Genomic DNA, 25,802 nt, shown 5'->3' with positions numbered 1-25,802 from the left:
ACCACAGTACTTGAAACATAATATTACTTTTAAAATACTTAGACCATAACCATGTACCTTTGGACATCTAAACAAAGTATCTTCAAACACACACTTTCAGATATTGCTCTGCTAGCTACCAACAAGCTAACAAGGTCAAGTGCTGTGCTCTAATCACATTTGATTGGATAAATGTATGTGTACGCCCCTGAGTTCAGTGTATTTAAATATTTTATATTAGTTTATTAAATATTTAACCTTAATTACATTGCATTATTTATACATTAATATTTTAATGTTTTAAAAGAGAAAATAATAACAATAATTATAACAGTGTTTATTTATGGAGCAAAACCCAATTTATTTATGAAACTTAGTTTTTCACACAAGGCAGCAGATTAAGATCAAGTAATTATACAATTTTATATAACAGATAAAATGAATTCCAATAATGTAAGATAAATGAAAAGAAAATGAACAAAAGAAAACAACAAACTAGGAGCCAGTGTAAAGAGGCTAAAACAGGAGTGATGTGATCACATCTCTTGGCAGCTGAGTTCTGTACAGTCTGGAGTCAGTCTTGAGTTTTTTGGTTGAGGCCAATAAAAAGGCTGTTGTAATAAAAAGGGATGAGATAAAGGCATGTAAAATTCTCTGTGTTTGTGCCTTCATTCAAACTGACAAGGATCTCTGGTTCTCTGATCCAGAGTTCAGCTGAAGAAAATGTTTTGACATCCAGTTTTTGACATCACGTAGGCAGTCGTTTAGGCAACTCAACATGCCAGAGTCAGTAGGCCTAACAGGGAGGTACATCTGTGTGTCATCAGCATAACAATGAAAAGAGACACTGTGTCAATGAATGTTGTGCCTTAGGGGAAGCATGTATAGAGAAAATATTGGTAAATTGGTCCCAAAATTGACCCTCGAGGCACACCATACTTAACATGAAAACTGATGTGGTTGTTGTTAAAATAGAGGGATTGTGATATAAAAACACTCACAAAAAACATTTTAACATGTATTTCATGTACACCAAAAGGTAGCAGAACAATTAAGACAGTAACAAAGTATTAGAACCTGGAAAATGTTTTGTTTGTTTCACTGGATCTTTAAACCTATTGCAAAATTTTACTGACATTGTCTCATTTTACCAAAAAGACAAAGGATATAATCACATACAGTAAAACTCTACAAGTAGGAGTTTTATCTGCCTGCTCTTTGAATCCATCCTGAGATATGCTTGGTCCCCTTTTTTGTTCCATGGTGATCAGGTTGCTGGTGGAGGAGGCAGCTCCAACCATGGCCATATAGAGATCTTCTCCCTGAACCGAGCCAGTCCTCGCCTGGTCAAGAGTGTCACACTGAGGGCTCCAGTCCTGTGCGTGGAGTACGTGAAGGAGCTGTGTCACAGCACAGAGGAGAGAGCCCACACTGCAGCCAAGATAGGAAACATCATCTGTGTTGGTCTGCAGGATGGCAGGTAAGTCGTTTCTGCCTGCTCAGCTCCTCAGTCTGTAGACATGAACTCATACAGGACACAGGTAGTGACTTTTTATCTGGTCCAGTCAGTCAGTTTGTTTTAAACAAGCCAGATACAACTTGTCAATCAGTGACCTTTAGGGGTGTTGGCAGCTGTATTTTTGAACTTTGGACTGCGCCAGGCTAGCTGTTGTTGTCTCTTTGTCTTCCCAGCATCCATGTGTACAGCAGTGTGGACACAGCTGTTCAGTGCCTGCTGACCTTGGTGAACCCTGACAGCCGTCCAGTTCTCTGCCTCAAACACTCGCTGTCCTTCCTCTTTGCTGGGCTGGACAACGGCAAAGTAGCTGTGTACCACAGAATTACTGGAGGTGAGTGCTCACTGAGGGACATTCAGACGCAGTGCTGGTTTTGCATATCAGGGTCAGTTTATGGTCGATCAGAACTGGTTTGTGCGACATGCTTACCATGTCAAAAATCAAAAGTGTTCTGAATGGCTACACTCAAAGGCGGAATGAAAAGCTGGTTTTGTGTCGAAGTCTGTTCCCCATTGGATAGTGCTTCCTGTAGCACCACCTCCATGGTTGGGGTTAGGGAATAAGTTTTGGCTATGGATAGGTGTAGTAGAGGTAACTGGTTGGGGTCAGGTTAAGCATCACAGAAGACGACTGGTTGGGGTTAGGAATAAGGTCGGGTGCTGGTTAAGGTAAGGGGAAACATAGACACAACATAGAGAGAGGGGAGATGTGACATTGTTCAGATACAGAGATAACAGCACATGTTTCCATAGTGTTGCACTTGGCTGTTCAAATTAAAGGTGACTGAAATGGTTCTGTTCAAACCCTGGCTCCTTTCTCACCTCTGCACAGATGGCCAATCACAATGTGAAGTGGGTGTGAATATCTTATTATCTGAGAGGGGGCTTCTGAAGTGATTCAACCATCTGACAAATAGTATACTGGTCCCTTCAGAGTGAAGAGACTGTGGTGCAGAATTCACAATATTACACTGCAGTAACAATTTCTTGAGCACAGAGTTGTGAATGGGTGGTAAACCAAGTGCTGTGTCTCCTTTCAGAGAGAGAGTGGGACATGGACTCATGCAGACTGGTGTCTGTGGGTTCTGAGCCGGTCTTCAATCTATTGACTGTTGAAGACGCTGTATGGGCTAGCTGTGCAAACCAAGTCACTGTCATCCAAGGATCCAGCCCTCTCACCCAGGTACACCATTTATCAGCCACAGGTAGACCCCAAAAGCAGGGCCATGTTGGGATAAAGTTGCTTTGATGTTCATGAAATTTGGTGGATTCATTGCTCTCATCATTCTGGACATAAAACATATTTTTTGAAATTTTTTCGTCAGACAGGAAGTCAGCCATCTTGGATTTGTGTGTCAATTTTCAATTTACAAACACATGTTTGAGACCTTTAGGATGCACAAAAACTCACAAAACTTTGGAACCATGTTTGGACTGGTAAATGAGTAAGTATTTTGATTTGATATTGCGATGAGGCTTGAGCGTGGCACATCGGCTCTATTGTGCCCATAATTACTTTTAGCATTTTTGAAGTGCTAGCTCGAAAACTCACAAAACTTTGCAAATGCATCAGAAGTAGCATAACTTGATATCTGAGATGGGTTTTGGGCATGGGAGTGGCAAAATGGCTTCAGGGCACCCCCTAGAAAATTTCAAAATCAAAGCCCCCACCATTAAATTTGACGTAGATTTACAAAATTTGGTAGACAGATGTAACATCTCCAGCCTCATGGAGCCACACCCTCAATCCAACAGGAAGTCAGCCATTTTAAATTTACTGTGCCATTTTTTTCACAAAGTGAATACATTTACAGGCGTTGTACTTTAATAAACTCCTTCTAGATAATTAACTCGAGCAACTTCAAATTTAGTAGGTGATATCTAAAGAATGTTAAATTACAAAGCTTTTTATATTTCATGAAACACCCTTGACATGACGTATCGGTCAATTTGACCCAAAACATGAAACAGGAAGTTGTTGTAACTCCACTTTACATTGTCCAATCTGCCCCATATTTCTCATGCTTGATAAGATTCCAGGCCTGAACACATCTACTGACAACAAAAAAACCAGCCTTAAGTGACAAACATCATCCGATTTACATTAAATTTACATGGTGTGGTCTACACATGATACACAGCAACATGACGTATAATTAGTGGGTGTTCTCTAGCACCACATTCTGGACACAGGAAGTGTGTCCTACATGTAATGTACAGTATTCACTCAAATGTATATACATATCAGTTCCCGCTTGCAGCTATGTTTTATTTGAGTTTGACTTAAAGACGATCCAGCACACAGCATGGCGATACCTGAGTGCTCAACACTCACTAGTCACAGTTCTGTGTGACCTTGAGTTGGAGATGGTCTCTTTACTCAGAGAATAACGGTTACATACAGGTTTGGTCTCTATAAAGAGAAGTTTGTACCCCTCCAGTCTCTACTCTAGAACCACAGCACATCTCGTACCAGCCCGCCAGGCTGGGATTAACTTACTAGTGCGGCCTCTGTTGATTAATTCTGATTGGCTCACGCAGGCAATTTAGGTCTTTTACTTTCAAAGAACAAACCGCTGTTTCACATTAATAATAATTAATAAGTAATTATAAATAATGAAATAACTCAGTCAAGAGAGCCTGTATACTGCATCATGTTGGTTTGGAATCAAATTAACATGCAACACCATGAGCCAGAAACTCGTTGCTGCTGGCTGACAGCACACTACTGCTGACCCAGTTTTCACAGAGGCTGAAAATGTGTTTGGCTTCACTAAAATGAATTCAGATCATTTTTCAAGTCTAATATTTCATATTCCAGTCCCTATGTATAGTGCCCTTTCATCACCATGAATGTGGTCACACATGAGTTGCACACTGTCTATACTACGTTTCCTCTTCTGCCTCCATCATAGTTGAAATATATTCTCACCGTACCACAGCCAGAAATCACAAGCTGTCAGTTGTAATTCCTCACAGTGCTCTCACTCTGAAGAGACTCATGTTGGGCATCAGGTGTACATGGGAGATGCTGCACTGAGTGCCCAAGGGCCCCAACACTTGTGTATGAGCTTGACTGACAGATGAGTGTGTCTCTGGAGCTGACAGACTGCCAGAGGCAGTGCAGCTCCTCTCCCTCCACCTCCACACTAATGACTGCAGCTTAGTCTCTGAGGCCAAGGCTGGAAGATTTAGTTGAATTGAGGAATGTGTTATTTTGTTCAGTCACTAGTGTATATGTGGGGGGAGTATATGTTTTTGCACTCATCTTTTTATTCAGCATGTGACCTCTGTACTGCTCCTGGGCTTTGTGAAACTGTTGAATTCTGAACATGTCCTCAAATGGAAAAGGTATTCATCGGGTGAATTTCATGAAAAGAAAAAATAATTAAATCCAAAGTCCGACTAAAGAAACCTATAGAAGTCTAAATGAGTCGATTTCCACTGCTGAACATTTGACTATTTGTTAAATCCAACCACTTGAGGAGCACTGTGAGGAAAATCTGGTCTGGGGTTGAGGAGAAAACTTTGCTATATTTGACTGTGAAGTACTCTTGACAGACTGTGACTATCTGTGCCTCTCTCTGAACTGCAGTGCTTTGAAGCCCACTCTGATCCAGGCTGCAGGGTCAGCCACATGGTTCATTCAGGTGGGGGGGTTTGGATGGCCTTCACCCACGGTTCCTCCATTCACCTGTTTCACACAGAGACCTTGGAACAGCTGCAGGAAGTCAACATCTTCACCCGCACAGCCCATCTGATACCAGGCAAGACCGAACAGCACGTTAACACCCAGGAGAGTGTCGAGTGCTGATTTGAGTCTTTTATTAATGTGTTTATGGTCCAGTCATTGTTAAAGATTTTTTCTTTTTTTCAATAAAAGACAACAAGGGCTTTATTGTTGTGTATTAAGGCACAGAGCTTAAAAGATAATTCTGGTTATTTTATAATATAATTTTGTAATTTTGCACATCACCTCTGTTAGGTATGATAACATTGTTCTCACCAAGTCAATTCTGAAATCATTTTTCTTTTTTTTTTAATTGATGTTTTGACAGACACATACAACCACCAGACAGTTTAATTATCAACTGTTATTTTTGTCTGTTTTTTGTTCACCAAGCAAAGTAGCTCCTTTAATACAATAATCCACACTGTCCAATCAAAGTGCTGAGTTCTTCTGTGTTCAACAGATTTCCTGAGCTGCTCAATGACTTACATTTCCAGGCTTTTATGAGGGTCCTCTATATACCGCTGTGAAACATGGACTGTATTAGGTTGCGACAGCAGTAATGATGGTCATGTTGATGGTTGAATGTCTATATGTATTCCAGGTCAGGTTTGTGTCTCCAGCTTGCTGATCTGCCAGGGCCTGCTGTGGGTGGGGACCAGCCAGGGCATCATCCTCACCTTCCCTGTACCCACCCTGGAGGGGATCCCCATGATCACAGGTCAGCACTGAAGGCCCTTTGACACCATTTTAGTCAGTCTGAGATGAAAGTTGACAGTCGTGAGAGAAATGTGGTAAAATCTCACTGTGGATGGATGATGTGAGCTGATGACGTGTCTCTACTTTCATTTACTTTTTTCTGTTTACATGGAGCGTGTGCTCTATATTCCTTCATGAAATGACGACCACACATACGTATTACCAGCAGGGAACTGAACCCCAACAGCTCTCAGCTTAAGACAAATAACCCAAACAGGAAATATATTTGTAAAGGTGCAATATACAACATTCAGCCCTTATAGATGTCACACTAGCACCAGCATCTCAGACCAAAACAAATATGCATATTGTTTACTCAATAAAGTTGGGGCAAAAAAAGAAATTGGTCCCCGAACTGACAGCTCACAAAACTCAGATCAAACTGTCAAACTGTGCTGATCAAATATGGATCAAGTTACTGCGTTGCCTATTTTACACTTCAAAAGAAACATATTTTATTGTACTGTTTAGATGTAATTTGAGAAAGTTTGTGACATGGCCGCCATGTTGCAAACAGAAGCAGGGGACATGAAGGGACTCACATGCACTAACATGCACGTGCAGCCGGACCTGCTACCAAAACACAGAACAGAGAAGCTCGGATTACAACACACACACAGGGAGTGTGACTTCATTCTCTGCTCAGGACGCCATTACTCTGTTATGTCTTTACATAGCAAATAGTTGCTGACATCTAGTGGGGCTGAATGTCATTTATTGCAACTTTAAGTGATATATTTTCCTGCATCTTTTATACCTCTAAGACTATAAATTTGGGTGAAATTTTGAGAGAGCCTGAAACCTCTCCCCTTCAAATGTTTTTGGAACTAATTTGATGTTTGATGTCGTATTTCACGTTCATATTGCAGCTCATGTGTACTTTTTGTTTGAGTATTTGACCATGACATCAGCAGGATTTTCAGCCTGTATATATATTAGTGTTTGTTATGCTGATATTTGCTAGAAGCATCTATAATAACATCTCATATTAGTCATGAAATGCTTTGCTTTAGAAAGACATTTTTAGTATCTAACTTCCTGTCAAAGCATTACCTCTTTATTTCTGTCACAGTGCAGCGCTGCTCTGATAGATTCATATGTTCGAACAGTTTCTGCTCCTCTAATACGACACTAATTAATGTGTCTGCTGGTTTCTGACAGCAGGATAAATATAGAACTGGATGTTCTACTGCTTGATGTTAAAACCTTCTGCAGGTGAGAGGAGTCGATGTAATAACTGTTTAGCATTTATGATAAAACCTCTAAAAACATTTTCAATCACAATCAGCCATAATATGAGTTTCAAAGACAGGCCTCCTTCTAGACCTGCTAGTTGATCCAGTATAGTCATAAAAATAATATATTTTATCTTATAGAGAGGCACAACAACTGTACCATATGATCTTGGCATAATGACACACATCATTTACTTCGTCTCATGTGTTGATTCATTGGGACTGTGTTTCACTCAGGTAAAGGGATGACGTCTCTGAATGCTCACTGTGGTCCAGTTGAGTTCCTGGTGTCAGCTTCCAGCACCCTGGCCTCCGACGTGCTCAGACAGGACTCCATCCTCAACAGCAGCGAGGAGGGCACTAACGGAGAAGGAGGAGGTGGAGGTGAATGTGATGTGGGAGGAGATGGAGAAAGACAGAGAACGGAGCAGACTAACTCCCCCCAGGACTCAGAGGCTCCTCCACCGAGGAAGGAGACGCCTAAGCGTCTCCTGCTGCAGTACCGCCTCCACTCCACCTGCCAGCTGCCTGGGAAGCTGCTGACAGCCCAGTCGGACCAGGGAAACCCAAGAGCCGCCCCGGATTCCCTGGAGCACAGCCCAGAGGACGGCTCCATCTATGAAGTGAACGAGGACCCTGATGTGTGGGTGAGGGGACGACACGTGGAGTTGGGGAAGGAGGGGGAGGCCAAGCGCAACAAGGTCACCTCGACAGCCATCTTCTCTGGAGGCAGAGGATACCGCAGGATAGGACAGACAGCCTCAGCAGACACCTGCTCAGACCCCAGTGAAAACACACTGCTGGTGTGGCAGCTGCCTTTAACTCTCAGCCAATGACAGGCGAGCGTGTCACCTGACTGGCTCAACAATCAGTTTCCTCAGTGACTGTGCTGAACTCACCAGCTTACTTCTAAACATTTCAAATAGACTCAACATCACATCTGAAATCAAAGGAGCCGAGGACATGTTACCCACAACAGCTTCTTCTTTTCTCTTGTTTTTTTAAAGTTGTAATCCTTAAGATTTCAGTCCTGGTAGTCATGGTAACAGCAAATGGGGTTTTATACTACATGTCCCAGAATTCTGGGGACAGCAAACAACGGTTGAGCAGCTTCATGTCAGAAAACAGCTGTTTATAGAGCAGCCAAACAAACGTTTATCACTAATCCTTCACCAACCTCTGCCTGTCACCTGCCTCCAACTCAATCACTGACCCAGAGAGGACTTGAGACCATGGCTGCGCTGTTCTAACTGGGAGAGATTTGGACATGTTGCTGGTTGTTGTCGTGGTAAACGTATTGTTGTAGATGTGCACTATGGGTGTAGAATCCAGGTTTTTTTTTAACTTGACTGTATGAAAATATTTGATACTAGTGTAAATATCTGTATTTCTTTCTATACTGTACCTTACTTTGAAAAATATGAATTAATTTTGAAAGGACTCTATCTCAGTGTTCCTGTTCCTGCAGTGGCTGCCGGGAACACCAGATGGAACACAAAGGTTTTGTTTTCCTGCCGTGTTTATTATTAAAACCTTTCTCTCCAGAGAAGAAGAGAACTCAGAATACTTCTCTGCTGCATCTAAGTCCGATCACGGTTGGGAAACCCCTGAATTCATGGATTCTGGATTTTTTACATGAGAGTGTAGATGTAACAAGGAAAAACCATATCAAACACAAATTATTATTATTTAAGAATTGTACACTGAATGATATATACACATATATAATTTCCAGTAACACATTTCAGATTCCCAGTGAAGTACTCATCATTAAACAAGGAAACACAGTGTCATCAACAAAAAGCTCTTTTACAGGAGGCATAATAACGTCTACAGATACTGGAGCAGGATCACTCCCTCCCTCTCTAAGGGACAGAATGGGCTAAGAATAAAAAAAATTAATGAAAGAAATTGTTAGTGTCACAGAATAATTTTCAGAAATAATAGCTTTTGTTGTGGTCTTCAGGGACTCTGTGGAAGGACGGCAAACATGAGACCCAAACAAACTAACCAAGTCTCTCTGGAGCTACGGGTGAGCAGCTGTGTTGCACAAGGAAGTAAACTACTATGTTCTTTTCCAAATTAATTGATTTCTGAAAACTCAAATAACCCTAAAACTCCCTCACCACCTCCCACAGAATAATGACCCTGGCCAGTCTCTTCCTAATGGCTCTGCGATTTATTCTGAGCAGCCCATAACATAACATTGAATCTTGCAGTGCCCCATGTCTGTCACCTGATCAAATCTAAGCATGAGCGCTGGCTATGCTAATTGGCCACCCTACAGCCAATCAGGATTATCATTCTCCAATATCCCCCTGAATCTAGTGTGGACCCTGAGTGACATCACAGACACTACAAGACAAGATTTCCCTCCGTATGATGCAGTCAATACTCATAATCAGTCAGAGTAGAGTGACCCATCAGCAAAGTTGCTCACAGTGTGACGGTGCTGTACAGCATCTGGCCCTTTGTTCAGTTTCTTTATTATCTTTATTCAGTAGTTCTCTCTCCCAGGGTTGAAATCCCGCTGCAACGTTTGTGTTCCAGCGGCTGAGTGCTGCTGCTAACAGCTGGGTGGATGTTTAGCTACTGCCAGGGGTCGTTAAGGAGCAGGTTCCTCAGGTAGGTGTGGGTGGTGGTGTGTGGTGGAGCAGCACAGCCTCGGGTCACGTCAGCTCACAGGTGAAGCTCAGCAGCAGCAACATAGAGGTTAAGGTGAGGGAGCGCTGACTGACCGCTGCATCGATGGCTGCGCACAAACAAGACAACATTCATTACACAGCGCTGCCATACAAACTACATCACCACTGTGTAATATCGACTTTTACAAACATACAGGAAGGTCCTCTGTAATGCCAGAGCCACCTATTACTCAACAATAGCTGTTACTCCACTAGAACACTGTGCTCCCAGATTGCAGCTTACCTGCAGTGTGGGTCGGGGGGGCAGACGCCCTCTCTATGTTTAAGATTAGGCTTAAAACTTTCCTGTTTGATAAAGCTTATAGTTGAGACTGGCCAGGCTTGCCTTGGACCAGCCCCTCGTTATGCTGCTACAGGTCTAGACTCCCGGGGGACTTCCCATGATGCACTGGGCTCCTCTCTCCTCCTCCTCCTCTCCATCTGTATGTATTCATTTACCATTAATGCATGTTACTAACTTGGCTTCTTCCACAGAGTTTTGTGCTTTCTCATCTGACAGGTGACCTTCAGCTGCAGACTGATAGATGTCAGCTGTTATTATTAGTCATATTTCTATTGTTATTATTGTTGTTATTATGCTTCTCTGAAATGAGCTACAGAATGAGTATTAGTATTAGTACTAGTGTCAGTATTAGTATTAGTATTAGTACTAGTATTAGTATTAGTATTAGTATTAGTATTAATGTTAGTATTAGTATTATTATTAGTATCAGTATTAGTGTTAGTATTAGTATTAATGTTAGTATTAGTATTAGTGTTAGTATTAGTATTAGTATTATTATTAGTATTAGTATTAGTACTAGTATTAGTGTTAGTATTAGTGTTAGTATTAGTATTAATGTTAGTATTAGTATTAGTGTTAGTATTAGTATTAGTATTATTATTAGTATTAGTATTAGTACTAGTATTAGTGTTAGTATTAATGTTAGTATTAGTGTTAATGTTAGTATTGGTATTAGTATTATTATTAGTATTAGTATTAGTACTAGTATTAGTGTTAGTATTAATGTTAGTATTAGTATTAAACTTTAGTATTAGTATTAGTGTTAGTATTAGTATTAGTATTAGTACTAGTATTAGTACTAGTATCAGTATTAGTATTAGTACTAGTATTAGTGTTAGTATTAGTGTTAGTATTAGTATTAATGTTAGTATTAGTATTAGTATTATTATTAGTATTAGTATTAGTATTAGTGTTAGTATTAGTATTAGTATTAGTATTAGTGTTAGTATTAGTATTAGTATTAGTATTATTATTAGTATTGCTGAAAATAGTCTCCAACAAATGCACTGTTTCCTCCAGTTTGAGTAACATTAGTTTGATATTACAGTGTCCAGCTGCACCAGGTTTTGGAACAACACAAGACTTATTGTGGTAGTTATCAAAAAAGAGAAGAGAAAGCCAGGCACTGATAATGAATGGGGAAAATAACACTACCGACTACTCCAATTTTCACCAGGAAGGCTTCATTTTCCTGAAATCAAAGCTTTTATTTAGTGATATGAGTAATTCTGACTCTTTGGAAGATGTTTCCATGTGAAATTCTACACATAATGGCTTTAAAACTGGTCTTCTGGCAAGATTTTAAACAAATTATATAAATTACATTTTCATAAAGTAATTTATTCCTACAAAGCAAGGCTGGATTCATAACCAGGCAAAACTGGCAACTGCCCCAAAATCCCAGATTCAATATGTGTCACTTAGCTTTAGGTTATTTACTTGTAAACTTCTTATGAACCGAAGTACCATATCGGCTCAGGCAGGTATCGTTATTACTTCAAGGTGCCCTTGTAGCAGAGGTGGAAGAAGTACTCAGATCATAAAAGTACCAATACAATGTAAAAGTACTCCATTACAAGTAGAAGTCCTGCATGAAAAATCCTCCTACAGTACAAGTACATAAGTATTATGAGCTTGATGTAGTTAAAGTATTGCAGTAAAAGTACATAAGTATTATGAGCTTGATGTAGTTAAAGTATTGCAGTAAAAGTACATAAGTATTATGATCTTGATGTAGTTAAAGTATTACAGTAAAAGTACATAAGTATTATGGGCTTGATGTAGTTAAAGTATTACAGTAAAAGTACATAAGTATTATGAGCTTGATGTAGTTAAAGTATTGCAGTAAAAGTAGTGGTTTGGTCCCTCTGACTGATATATTATTATATATGACATCATTAGATTATTAATAGTGAAGCATCAGTGTTAGAGCAGCATGTTACTGTTGTAGCTGCTGGAGGTGGAGCTAGTTTACACTACTTTATATACAGTTAGCTAGTTTAGTCCATTTGAACATTTATTGAAATGAAAGCATGTGAGATGTTTAGAGGGAAAAATCACTATTTGGTGGAGCTGTTAACAACTCATAGACATGTGAAATGTGACCCCGACTACACACTGCTTTTTGTAAGACGTCAAAAGACAAAAAGGTTGGAAACCACTGGTTTCATCTTTAACAATGTGTTGTATTTTAAAAGCTTGTTATATTATCCATTGTGTCAAATCTTCATCTGAAAAGTAACTAAAGCTGTCAAATAAATGTAGTGGAGTAGAAAGTACAATATTTCCCTCTGAAATGTAGAAAGTAGCATCACATGGAAATACTCAAGTAAAGTACAAGTACCTCAAAACTGTACTTAGTTACTTTCCACCACTACCCTGTAGCGATGTGGAGCAACGTCTTTCTGAGTGAGTCCCTGTTTTGTTTCACACATGCACATGTAGACGTTCATGTATGAGTGTGTTGGTTTCATGTTATTCCACTTATCTACAGGCGGTGGTGGTAATGTGCAAGGAAACAGTAATGCACCAGCAAAGACAGTGAAGAAGAGTACTGTTAGTACACATGGATGAAAACAATAATCATTTAAAACATATTTTACAATTTGTGTAACCCTCTGTGTTATTTTATTAATAAACCCTAGGATGTTTTCCATGTCTCTATGAGTATGAGTTCATAACATTTGATGTAGTGTTTCAATGTTTATGTTAAACTATTTACATGGGAGGTAGTGTGATTTACTGACGACAGTGAATGCAGCATAAAAAGTTTGGTTGAATATACAATGTTGACATGCCTGAGGTATATAAACCTAACCTGCTTGTTTTTGCACAGCCTATAATGCTGTTTGTTGTAATCTCTCAGTGTAGTCAGTCAAGAGGTAACGTCAAGTTCCTTATCTAGTGATTGGCTGGTCGGGACATTCACCCCCCGTACAGTTGTCATGAAAGTGGAAATTAGTTATAGAGACCTAAACCGTTGTTTGTACCAGACTGTAAACATGTTTATTTCTGCTGTAAAGTTGGGCATTTTAACATGGGGGTCTATGGGGATTGACTCGCTTTTGGAGCCTCAAGTGGTCGTTCAAGGAACTGCAGTTTTTGGCTTCATTTTACAGCCCCGGAGGTTGCTGCTTGGTTTTTGTATGCCGTCTCGTTGAGAGGACGGAGAGGAGCTCCTGAAACTCTTCATGTACTTTGGACTATTATTGCTGTCAATTTGCTTCGAAAGAGACAATATTGAAGTTGTGAAACGCAGTGAGTTGCTGCCGCTGCTATTTTTTGGTTAAATTCAGTTTTCAGTTTATCGAGGTTCAGTGTGAGCTCTTCAGCTAAGCTAGCGATGAGTTAGTGCATATGGACTTTGTACTTAATTAGCTTTGGCGCTAACCTGTGTGTTTATTTAGTTTTGAGTCGAGGTGAGCCCACCAGTCTTCTGTGTGCATTTCTATAAGGTTGAATCCTTTGAGTAAGATAAGTGAGGGTGTGAGTGTCTGACGTGTCCGTAACATTCAGTTGCTCTATTTCAGTAACATTCAAGTGAAGTCGAGTAGACGAGTTCACTCCAGAGTGAGTTTGTTTATAAGAGGAGCATTTATAATATTTTATTTTCTCGTTATTTAGGCCTAATTCTGGGTCAATAAATCTTCTATCTTGAGGTTTAAACTGTTAAATGTGTTATTATGTGTAGCATTCATTAGTATACAGCAGAGATAGTTTTACTATTGAGTTTAAATGAATCCAGGTGCTGTTCATAAGGCCTGTAGAGCAGAACAGTCACATTTGCTTTACAGACTTTTTATGAGGAAGGAAACACTCTCAACTCTACAGAGGAGCTTTAATCTAGAGACTCATAGGAGGGTCCTGGTTGTAACACCTTTATTATTCTACTTCATATTGTGCTCACTTGATGGACAGACCTAGATACATGTGTGTACTGGTATGATGGGGGATGTATTAGAGTGACATCAAGTGTTGGAGCTACTGGTTTTATTTACAGGTGGACCCTGTGATCTCAGGAGCCACAGCCTTCTGACTGAGGTTTGTTTAGAGACTGATGAGTCCTTCTATCCATCCAGAAGGCTTCATGTATGTAGTAGAGTAACTGAGGTCAGACAGGTTTGTCTTTACCAGTACAGCTCTGGTTGTAACTGGTGACCTACCAGTAAAACGTTCTGTTCCTTTCTTCATTCTTGGGTTGTCTGTAAAAACATACACAAGATAAAAAGCATTTTCTGTGAGCACACTGAACAAATGATCAGCGATGGGACCAAACCCCCCCCCAAAGACAGACTCACCAAACACGATGAGGCGGGTGTGCGTGTCGGTGGAGCCCAGAGGATTCTGGGCCGTGCAGCGGAACATGGAGCCATTGAGCTCAGCAGGAACTCTCTCCAAAACAAGTTCCCTCCCATCATGCTCCTCTCTGCCATCCAGCAGAGGCCCCCCGACCTTAGTCCAGGTGAACATGGGCTCCGGGAAGACCTCGCTCTGTGGACACACACACACACACACACACACACACACACACAGGTCTGTGATCAGGGTCAAGGTCTCTCCCTCAACAGCTGCTGGTGTTCATCTGTAACACTGCATATAATTATTGTTCTTGTATCTTTCCTCTCCAGTAGATTGAGAATCACCTGATCCCCAGTTTAACTTCTCTTGTTTATAAAATAACTTTGTTATAAATATTTTATATTCTGTGGCTCTTTTAGAGATGTTTTGATGATGTCATTTGATGATGTGATGTAATTGTCTCATGTGCTGATTAAACATATTTCAGTATTTCATAAATCCTGCATGGTTCACATTCATCAGTCTTCTTCTTCGTCTCTCCTCTCATCTCATCAACCTGTAGATCAGTGGAAAGTGTGAAACCACCAGCAGGACTGGGTACATAACAGTACAGTACTTGTATGACTGTTTTTGCATCTTTAATAAATTACTCAATAATGAACTGTTATTCCTCTTATGGCCTGAACAAGCTGGACATAATATAAACTAATCTGCTGTATAGTTTTCATTTCATCGTCCTACACACTGGATGTGAGAGGCTGTCAGGCTGCTCTGAGGGACAGGAGCTCTGCTAACTGACTCTAACACTAACAGGCAGACACTGGCTGGAATCTAAAATACTTTTTCATGGATGTCTGACCAAACCAATCATGATCTTTTCACATTGATCACAAGCAGCTGCTGTTGACGGTGGCAAATACAAGGCAGAATAGTTCACTTTTTGCATGATTTTTCTCTAGTTGTAATGGGGGGAGGCCTGATAAAAAATGACTTGGGAAATGAGACAGCTATTGACAAACATGTGAAAAGACTCTTGGCATTTTGCCTGAACTTTAAAGACGCTCCCTGACTCCAGTCTGTCAGCTCCTTTGTACTGTCAGCAAGGCTTTCAAAGAGCCACGTTTCATTCCAGTGCTTAAAACGATACCTGTGCAACATCCACCGAGCTTCATCCTGCTCTGTCCAACTAATCTGCTGAAAAAATAGCTGATCTTGTTCAAAGGTTATTAATGATCAGCTACAACAACTGTCAAATATATCAAACGATCTTCACCTCTGTGTATGTTTGTCCCAGTTTTGTTCACATTCAGGCAAAATCTGCACCATGGAAAGTTGTGATTTAGCTGCTGGTAGTTCTGTTAATATTGTAACCATGGATACACAGACAACAATTACCTGGATAATTTCAATACCACAGAACAACAACTACATTTAGTTACTGGAGGGCGAGATCTGAAGTTATATTTGTGATATTCAACTGGATTCAATTAGTTTTTTCTTGAGAGACTGAAGTTCTGCTAAATCAAGACGTGTGATGTTATGACTGTGTTAACTTAAAGCATCTATAATATATGTTTTCATAATAACAATGTGTGAGCCAGAGCTGAAAAGCCAGATATTTCCCTCAGCAGTTGGTAGAGAGTAAACACATTGATTTACAGTCAGCAGGTGGACAGAAACACGACTATAGATGAATGATAATGTTGCTCCGCTGTGGAAATAAACAACTGTTTACTGACAAGTTCAACATATCAACTTAGAAACTGATGATACGTCAGTGTTGTGTTCACTACTTGTTCCTGCTGCCCCAAAGTGGACAAAAAAAATCAGAAAATGCAGTTTTAAGTCTCCTTGTGAATATACAGGAATCTAATATACATGAATATAATGTACAAGTAGTAAACTGCACATATCTGTGTTATTTAAGGTATTTAAGTCCAGCAGGCTGGTGATGAACTAACAACTAGCTTCAGTCCTGCACTATGTTTATCTACAATTTAACATCAGGCCAAACATATATAATAACATATGCAAGGAGGTGACGTTATGGAAGTGATTATTAGGAAGTGCTGTAACATAGCAACAACCTGCCTAATGCTTATGAATGAGAGATATTTCAGAAACAAAAGTATTTGTTACAGAGAGAAATGATTTTAATCTGAATGTGTTGAACACCAAAATTATCATAACAGTGTTAATCCATCTATAGTTTACCTGAGCAAACACTGCAAAAATAACACGTCTGTTTACATTCTGTATATATATTCATATATATGTATGTGTGTGTATATATAGATATATATAAATGGTCAAAGTGGTGCCTTTTTTATTCCTTACAGATCTTTGATACTGATCATCTGCTACCCTTTGTTGTCATTTTTAGACCTTCACAGAGCTTTCTCCTGTTCAAAGAGCCACTCTGTTAGAAACTCACTGCAGAAGGTCCCAGCTGGAAGCCCTGGACAGTGATCCGCACTGTGTCTCCCACTCTGGCCTTACTGGGGCTCATGGACAGCTTCGGTCCTCTGGGAGCAGCTGAGAGAAGAGTAAAATACAACGTTGGGCTGTTGTTGTATAGTCAGATTACACTCTTTCATATCTTTGACAGTAATAAGAGTACATGTTACTTTAACATGGCTAACCACAGGTGAGAGGATGTACTCACCTGCTCAGAAAACATTCATGTCAGCATGTAACCTGCTGCAGTGTACCAGTACAAACTGTGCTGAAGGCTCAGGATGACCCACTTACTGGTTATTGTTCTCACTTAAATTAGATTTAATGAATTCAGAGGCTTGTCCCTGTTTATTCTTTCTGGCCCTGAAGTCATCCTCCAAAGATTTGGTTGTGTTCAAGTTTTAATAACAGCAGCTCTTATACATCTCATCTGATCTCCTGTGTCTGGTGTCAAAGTCTGTTTTCCCTTCAAATAGTGTTTCCCAGCGTGTTAACACCTCTGTCATTGGGGTCAGGTCCTTGGTAAGGTTCTGGTTAGGCAACGCAGAGATGGCATGAGGTTATGGTGAGGTGGGTTGACATTAACCTTTTAACATCCACCTGGTCACCAGCGACCCACTTAAGCCAGTTGTAAGCGGCAGCATCACAAAGTAATGAGTCAAAGCAAGTGGCACAATTTGGCCAGTTGGAGATGATTGGAGAGGTTCATGGACACCAGTGACACCACAAACTAAAAACTCCCGACCTCCCATAAGGTTAGAGGTCTGGAATATTATACAGGTTGAAAAGATGTAGAAGGTTTATGGTGTTCTGCATGGTTCTGGTATAAAGCATGTCCTAAATATTGTTATTCAAATATGACTCATTATAGACGAGGACCAAAAACTTTTTTGAGCCTTATTTGAACTGATGTTTGTGTTTTAGCCACATGCTAAACAAACACATTTCCAGAAACTAGAAGATGTCACTTGTCAAATGAAGCCTGATACATGCATCATGGCCTTACAGTTCTTCTGTTATAAACTAGGGTGGATGTTAAGGGGTTAAACATTGTAGAAGATAACTGGGAATCTTTAAAATGTTGTTTTCACAATCTAACTAGAAGTTCTGTTTGCATAAATATTCATGAAAAGAATAACGTCATCGTTTTGAGGGAACTGATTAGTTCAACGTTAATAGAGGTGAAAGACAGAGGAGATTGGTTAACTAGTGTTAGCAGGTTTTTCCCTTTGCTGGAGAAACTTTTACACTTTTTTTAAGCAGACTTTTATTATGCACTTCTGCACTGTCCTCTAATGGTACAAGGTGGAAGTCTAGTTAGCAAGACTACTGACACCTTCAGCTGACTCCATTCAGTTTGAGCAACACAGCTTCAAATTCACATCACAATATTGCAAGATATTCCCACAATGATGATGATTCTGACGATGAGCTCAGCAGAACTACAATATAACTGTGATGTACTGGAGCTTGTTTCACCAGCATGTGAGTTGTGTCCAGTTTATGGCTTTACCGTAGTACTGAATGATCTCAGGAGGTTTTGGTTCAGAGAGTGAAGTATAAGTAAAAACAGTTCATTTACTTCTTCACAGCACTAACCCGGCAGCATGTCAGACATCCTGACTTATTATAACCAGATGATCTGATTAACAGGATTCAGAGTTGTGTGTGTGTGTTACTCAGTGTGTGTTGGTGTTTGACTCACCCAGTGTGACCTCGGCCTGCATGGGCATAGACAGGGCCGGGTGGTTCACCTCACAGCTGAACAGAGCCTCGTTGTCCAGCTGGGGGTTGAGGCTCCAGGTCAGCATGGCTCTCACCTCCATGGTGCCGTCACCTGCCGCCGTCTGTCGGTGCTGGAAGTAGTAGAGCGGGTCGCTGGTCTGGACCCAGCGTGGAAACTCCCGGCTTACCACCGTCTCAGGGATCACCTCGGTGGTTGGCTCAGGGTCTGACTCGGAGTCTTGCTCTTGGCCCTCTTCAGAGCCATCAGGGCTGTCTTGGCCCAGCCGAGCCGGTTTTCCCTCCTGCTCCAGCAAGGACAGGGACTTCTGAAGCTTGGTGTCATCGAGGTCTCGACTGGTGAAAACCTGGGAGCTCCAGAGCCCGGCCTGGCTCCTGCCTCGGCTCTTTTCTCGTCCAGGGCCGTTGTTTTGGTCTCCCACTGAGGAGGAAAACTGGGTGGTTGGCACCACATCAATAAGCTCCCCGTCCCGCTTGAAGTACACCTGAAAGGTGGGGACAAAGACAGGTGAGCATAACAGGAACAGTTTCAAATTATAACGCTGAGTCTTCTCTCTCTGGACAGAATAACAGCTGGCTGTTAAGGGACAAGACAAGATTTAATTCGTTAACCTCAAGTTTTGGAACTTTGACCATGTTTAACACAGACATCCAACATTATAACAGTAAATAAATAACAGAAAATCACTAAAAGCATGACATGTCCCCTTTAAATATAGATAACCGGTTCTAATTCAGAACTGGGTTTTGGGGGGGATGACTGAGTTACTGTAGTAAGTCAGTTCCTCTCACACATCTTATGTATTTAAGATCAGTGCTTATGTATTTAAAGGATCAGTGTCAGTCTTCCTGCCCCTGCAGTGGGTGCTGGGAACCCAAATGGAACACAAAAGGTTTGGTTTTCCTACCATGTTTATTATTAAAACCTTTTCCTCCAGACGGGTAGAGAACTCTCAGCATTGTGTTTTTTCCATTCATTCAACTCAGTCTTATAATGGAAGGGAAAACATTGTCATGTGACCAGAGATACTGGTGTCTGTCACCATCATTATTTACCACAAATACAATAACCCAGTACAGGCAGAGAGGACCGCTGTTAAACAAACAGACGTCCACTTCAGCGGATAAACACAGAAAATGGAAAACAGAAAATTAAATGAAGTGGAATTGTATCAACATTTTGATCACAGATAGTATTGCTCCTCTTCATCTGGCTGATATGTTTGTCTCATTCAGGATGTGTGAAGCCACTCTTCACTCTTTTCATGGTGGACTTTATTTGATCACATATGCAGCTGCCCTCTAATCCCCTGATATTAATTCCCAATACATTTTCCAAAGAGGTCGTGTAGGGTACAGACCAAAGCTGTAAATAGCTTTTTCATTTAAAACTTTCAAGCCGCTGCAGCCAGCATCAAGCTGGGCATTGTTGTTTTTCTCCCTGTGAGCGCTTAACATTTCAAATCCAGCGGTGCTCCCAATTTCATTCTGTATCCTCTCTCACTCTATCAGCATTTCTAAAAGATTTTAGTCATTTTCCATGATGATAAAAGGAAGAATGGAGCATGAAACTTTCCCTCCAAGCAAAAAAAAAGCAGAGATGCAAATTCGATAACAAAGACCGAGTCCTTGAAGAGAGTTAAAGAGTAAAAAAGCTCCATCTCACCATGGGAGCCGGCTTTGCTCCTGCAACAATGCAAACCAGAGTGAAGTTCTGAGCCTCGTAGCGGCTGAAAGGAGCCGGGCTGTTGGCGGCCACCACAGAGATAGACCTGGGAGGTACTGCAGATAAAATACAAACAGGTCTAAGACACTCAGATAAGATGGTGCTTTGTACACATGTGAGAATAAATCTCCAGTATCAATTATCAGGAATTTTTCTAGTAATTAAATATCAAAAGCAGACGTTTGGTTTGAAGTGAATATTTCATACTAATCTCTAAAATTGCTTTACAGAAATGCCAAACTAGGTTTGAGGTCATTTAGTAATTATCCTGCAGTGGAAGGATGGTAACTACAAGAGGGAAGTTTTGAACATAAAGGCTGCAACTATCCCAGATATCCTCATATTAGCCTCAGATAAACTGAACTGTGGATTTTGTCCCCCATCATTACATACACAAAGACAGAGTTGGTAATTAAATAGTGAACTCATCCTTTAAGCTACACTGGAGTTACAGTCTCTGCTGTTCCTCAGGGGAGGAGAGTGTTCATTTCACACTGTTTTCTAAAGAAATGGATACATACCTATAACAGTGAGGGTGATGCTGCCGGAGGCTAGAATCACCTTGTCTCTGGAGCTCCTGTCATAGATCCCCACATGACACTCATACAGGCCGTCATCCTCCATCTGGACCTCAGGAAGCCTGTACAGAGATAACAGAGGATCTTTCATTTTAACTCTTCAGGTTCTTAAAGTGCCCCTTCAATCAAAAACATGTTTTCCTTCTTGTTACTACACTGTGATGTTGTTCTCTTCTCTGTGCAGAATGATGTCTTTGGTGAGTTTTTCACTTTCACCTGCGGAAGGAGGAAAGTTTCTCTGAGCTCACCTTAAATCTCAGTTTAACGATTATTCCTGAGAGCTCCAACAATCATTGATTAGTTGATTCACAGAGGAAAAATGCTAAAAATCTGCGAGTTTCAGCTTCCCAAATGTGATAATTTAATGCTTTTTTATTGTACATGATAGTAAACTGAAAATGTTGAGGTTTTGGACTGTTGGTACATCTGAAGACATCACCTGGGAAACTAATTAAATACAAATATGGGCAGAAGGAAACTGGGAACTTATTCTTATACTTATTTAAGAAAGATTACAAATATCAAAAGCATAATTTGCCTAAAAGTAAGAGATGACTGTGCACAGACATGATGTGGTATATTAACACTACGTATTGAAGCTGGAAGACACAGAAGTGACTGAAGATGAAACAATCAGTGAATATTGTGAGCTGAGGTGGGAAGAACAGACCTTTCATTGAAAAGCTTTTTGATGATTTTGCATTTTCTGAATATATTTCTAAAGCGCGGGACACTTTATTCTATATGGATTGAAGACGGTTTGTCTATGAATTGGATCAGATGAACAGTGTTGGATGTTTTTGATTGGCTTTGTATATATGTGTTTGTGTATTTGTTATATTTTCATTGTTGGAGATGATCTGGAGCATCGTGTGTGGACTGTTCATGTTGGATAATGTTGATGTGTTGTGCTGTTGGATGTGCAGGAGTGTTTGCTTTGTTGTTGTGTCTGAATAATTCAATGAGCTCATGTCATATAAACGGCCAGACACAAAAATAAAATGAATAATTCATTTATATAATAATAATTTTTCACAATGTTCACACATTTTATAGACAAAACCATCAATCAATTAACAGAGAAAATAATCAGCAGATTAATTTATGATGAAATCGTTACTTGCAGCTGTAGTGACATCACAACTAGTTTGGAGCCAATCGTGGTCCAGTATGTGATGTGTAAACTTGAAGCCTCCAGTGAACAAACACTGAGGATGAACTTTACAGTGAAGGAGGAGACGTCTGGTGTCCAGCAGGAAAACTTTAAGAATATATTTACATATTCATAGATTCTGTATCATCAATGAAGGACAAGGAGGAAATGACATTTTAAGGATTTTAACAAGATGATTAAACTTTTTTGTGGAAAAACTGTACTAGACACAAATTATTATTCAAAGTAAAGCATTTTCATCTGCATCTTAAAACCTGCCTGGACAGATCTTTAAGATGAAATTAACCTTCCTCTCATTCTGAGGATATTAATAAACAACCTGACTCGTACAGTAGTGACCCGCCTTACCGCACAGTTGATTGGTAGACCAGGTCCTCTCGTCTGCGGTTGTCCTCCATGTGGGAATAGCTGGTGTTGTACATGGCATCATAGGTGAAGATCTTTTGTTTGGCACTGCCTCCTTCAGTCACCTGGAAGAAAGTACATTCACATCACTGAGGTTAAATACAGCAGCTGGAACCATGGAGACGTGAACTGAAACTTTCTGTACGTCTAACATGCTTTGCTGGGTTTTTTTAGCCAAGTTGGTGGTCTGACTTGAGGGATGGCAGCAGTGTGCGTCCACCACTTTCAGACTGAAATATGTCGACATTGTGGTGAATCAGTGAATTGTGAATCCTCTTGACTCTGCAGATCCTCTGACTGTACATCTAGTGGCACCAGCAGGTTCACATTTATGGTTCACAGTGAAATATCTCACCTATGAACTTTGGTTCAGACATTCATGTTCCTCAGAGGATGAAAACACTTAAGTGTTTCTCTGACTTGTCTTCTAGCATCATAATCAGGTCAAAATTTAATTTTGTTCAGTACTTTGGTTTATAACCAAATAGCCTCAGCTGTACTTTGTGTTTAGTGCATGAATCTATTATGAGGACTAGATATCAGACAAGACAGCGCCCATTGATTCAAATGAAAGTTGCTCATCTAGCGCATAGACCAAAAAATGTTTGCTCTCTCCCTGATCAGCTTCTGCATCGTGCAGCTCACTGCACACATCATCGGTTGATATTTGTTTAATTAAACCAGGATGGTTAACATTTCCTCCCTGACTGGCACATTTCTGTAACTGTTCCTCGACTATTTCTTCTGTCTGTATGACACATTCACCACAACTACTGTGTATTGCACATTAGGCTTGTTTTACTACAAGAACCCAAATAGGAGCAATAGTCCAAGTAAGGTTTAATCATAGTAAATATTTTAAATATTAGAACTGTAATGAGTCACTTGTGTTGCCAAACACAAGGAAAGCACATGAATCTAACTGTTTTCTGTTTGAACACATGAGACCATTCTTGACACAGCAGGTACAGAACAAAACCACTGACCTGTATAAAGATGAGTCTTTTCAAGCAGCAAAGAAACATTGATGGAAGAGGGAGGAGGGAGATTTACCAACTATATACAGAAAGACGCTGGCAAACAGCTTTTATGGCATTGAGTTTACCTGTGTGCTCACCCGAAACCACACAATCTCTCGGAGGTTGCCGTCTGTTTGGAAGTTGCATTTTAGTGTAACTGTGTCTCCGATGACAACATGAGGAAGAGGATCAATGGAAACAGTTAAATAACCTGCCAAAGAGAGCAGAATGGGAGACATGTTGAAATAACATTACACTGAGGCAGTAGTTACCAACAGTTCATAGTCAAGTCCTCTTAATGTTAGTATAGGAGTACCACAAGGCTCCATTCTTGGTCCTCTTTTATTCACCATATATATAAACAACATCATCTCTGCCACCCCAAAGTATAATGTACATTTTTTGCAGATTACACTATTTTATATGCCACTGGCTCTTCTCTTAATCTGGCCATTGCAAATCTACAGTCTGCTTGTGAAACATTTCAGACCTCTCTCATCAAACATAAGCTTGTTTTAAATCCTGGCAAAATTAAATGTATGTTATTCTCTGGGTCACCTAAGAGTATCCAGCCTACTACCCATATCCAAACCTGCAGGGTTCTGAAATTGAAACAGTTGAATGTTATAAATACTTTGGACTCTGGCTGGACACCAGATTCACTTTTAAGACCCATGTGGAACATTTATCAAGCAAACTGAAGGTCAAAACTGGATTTTTGTATAGAAACTACTTATATTTCAATGGTCTTTCAACTCTGTTAGTTGAAAGACCATTGTACATTATTCTGTCTGTGCTTGATTATGATGATATTGTATATGTGCATACTTCTCCCTCTGCCTTAAAACCTCTTGACTCCGTGTATCACAGTGTGCTGCGTTTCATCACTAGTGATACATTCATCACCATTACATCTTATATGAAAACAAACAGAAGGGAGCAGCATTGTATGTTGCTGCCTAGTTATCTCTGTTCTCTGGTTACATATAAATACAGTATTTATAACGTCAGGTCACAGGACATTTTAACATCAGCTGTACCTCTTGTTCACACTGAATTTGGAAAAAGTGCTTTCAAATACTGTACAAATGGAAAAGTTACACTCTCTTATTTCACTTGAACATTTTAAAAGGTTGTACTTATGTACTTGCAGTCAGACTTGTAAACACTTTTCTTAATTGTGAAGAGTATATAATGTATGTCTGTGAATTATCTGTGTGTCTGTTTAAACTGTATGTTTATTTTTGTTGTAAAAGAGATCCTGATCTCGATGAGACTACCTCTTTAAATAAAGGATTAAGTAAATAAATCAATTTCCTGTATATGTATGTCTCATATTGTGAACTGCGTTGCATTAAAAAGCAATCCACCATGAAAGCATCACTGGACTTGTACTCAGCAGCTTACAGTTGGTAACCCTGCAGCTGTATTCCTGCTCTGTTCTGCACAAGTCAAAGCTGAGTCAAGGTGGATTCCCATTTAGCAAATACAAACTGAAGCTCATGCTGCATTAATACCTTTTGGGGGAAGGAAGCGTAACACAAACACTTAAAGAGTTAAGTCAACATCTCTCTCACATCTTTTCCACTGCAGTTTAACCAGATGTAACCCAACATGTAGCGACTGTCACAGGTTCTGGTTTTGTTTCTACTATTCTCTGCTCACTTTGGGGACGTGTTCCTGGAACTACATTCAGGATCTGCTCAGGAGCTGATACTACATCCAAGTTCAGGATCATGCAGGGTTGGCAGCAGCGACGTCACATAACAATAAGACAATAAAAGAAACTTAACAACAGTAATCACCAATTTACTGATGCTTCTGTATGGAGCAGAACAAAATACTTATAAAAAAAGGAAGAGTGTTTGCTGGACAAACCAACATGTCCAGGCTCTCATTAGTGTTTGTGGAGAGGAAGTCATTCAGAGGACACTGGAGTCAATGGATGGAAACCAGAAGGTGGACCAGTAGATTCCTCAGTGTGTGGTGGAAATACAAACAACCAATCAGAGCAAGATTTTTAAAAAACTTGCATCATCGTGTTGGTCTGAATGAGGTGTAAGAAGCCACTTCCAACTGTTTCTATGACAACATGTAAAATATATCCAAACATCCCAGTTTGTAAAACACAGTAGAAACAAAAGAAGAAGGTCAAACCACAACCTCACAAGGATCTTAAAGTTCAGGTTATGGG

At 40.2% G+C, this 25,802-nt stretch overlaps 2 protein-coding genes across 2 annotated transcripts in view; one reads left to right on the top strand and one right to left on the bottom strand.

Moving 5' to 3' along the window:
* The window catches only part of arhgef10lb (Rho guanine nucleotide exchange factor (GEF) 10-like b), a 38,716-nt gene extending 29,936 nt beyond the window's left edge, over nt 1–8,780 (top strand). The window contains exons 17-22 of the mRNA XM_042410374.1: nt 1,251–1,459; nt 1,672–1,829; nt 2,536–2,678; nt 5,091–5,262; nt 5,830–5,946; nt 7,457–8,780. Coding sequence (XP_042266308.1) covers nt 1,251–1,459; nt 1,672–1,829; nt 2,536–2,678; nt 5,091–5,262; nt 5,830–5,946; nt 7,457–8,055 — 1,398 coding nt within the window. The 3' untranslated portion in view covers nt 8,056–8,780. The remainder of the gene's footprint in view (nt 1–1,250; nt 1,460–1,671; nt 1,830–2,535; nt 2,679–5,090; nt 5,263–5,829; nt 5,947–7,456) is intronic.
* Nucleotides 8,781–9,397: 617 nt separating this feature from the next.
* igsf21b (immunoglobin superfamily, member 21b) lies at nt 9,398–23,937 on the bottom strand. Its single transcript, XM_042408231.1, has 10 exons — nt 23,925–23,937; nt 23,707–23,819; nt 22,533–22,654; nt 20,954–21,072; nt 20,373–20,488; nt 18,669–19,191; nt 16,941–17,041; nt 14,506–14,698; nt 14,371–14,409; nt 9,398–9,971 (listed from the first exon to the last, which is right to left on the bottom strand). The coding sequence occupies exons 1-10, from the start codon at nt 23,935–23,937 to the stop codon at nt 9,889–9,891; spliced, it is 1,422 nt and encodes a 473-aa protein (XP_042264165.1). The 3' UTR covers nt 9,398–9,888.
* Nucleotides 23,938–25,802: the final 1,865 nt, after the last annotated feature.

This window comes from Thunnus maccoyii, chromosome 4 (genome assembly GCF_910596095.1).
Source record: "Thunnus maccoyii chromosome 4, fThuMac1.1, whole genome shotgun sequence".
Classification (NCBI taxonomy): domain Eukaryota; kingdom Metazoa; phylum Chordata; class Actinopteri; order Scombriformes; family Scombridae; genus Thunnus; species Thunnus maccoyii.
Note: the sequence above shows the minus strand (reverse complement) of the source record. Positions and strands in the feature narration are given on the sequence as shown.

Coding starts and splice junctions, on each gene's coding strand:
- igsf21b (XM_042408231.1), bottom strand. Junction 19,192..20,372: donor GAGCAAAGCCGGCTCCCATG/GTGAGATGGAGC, acceptor CCCACCTTTCAG/GTGTACTTCAAGCGGGACGG. Junction 17,042..18,668: donor GCAGGCCGAGGTCACACTGG/GTGAGTCAAACA, acceptor CTCTTCTCTCAG/CTGCTCCCAGAGGACCGAAG.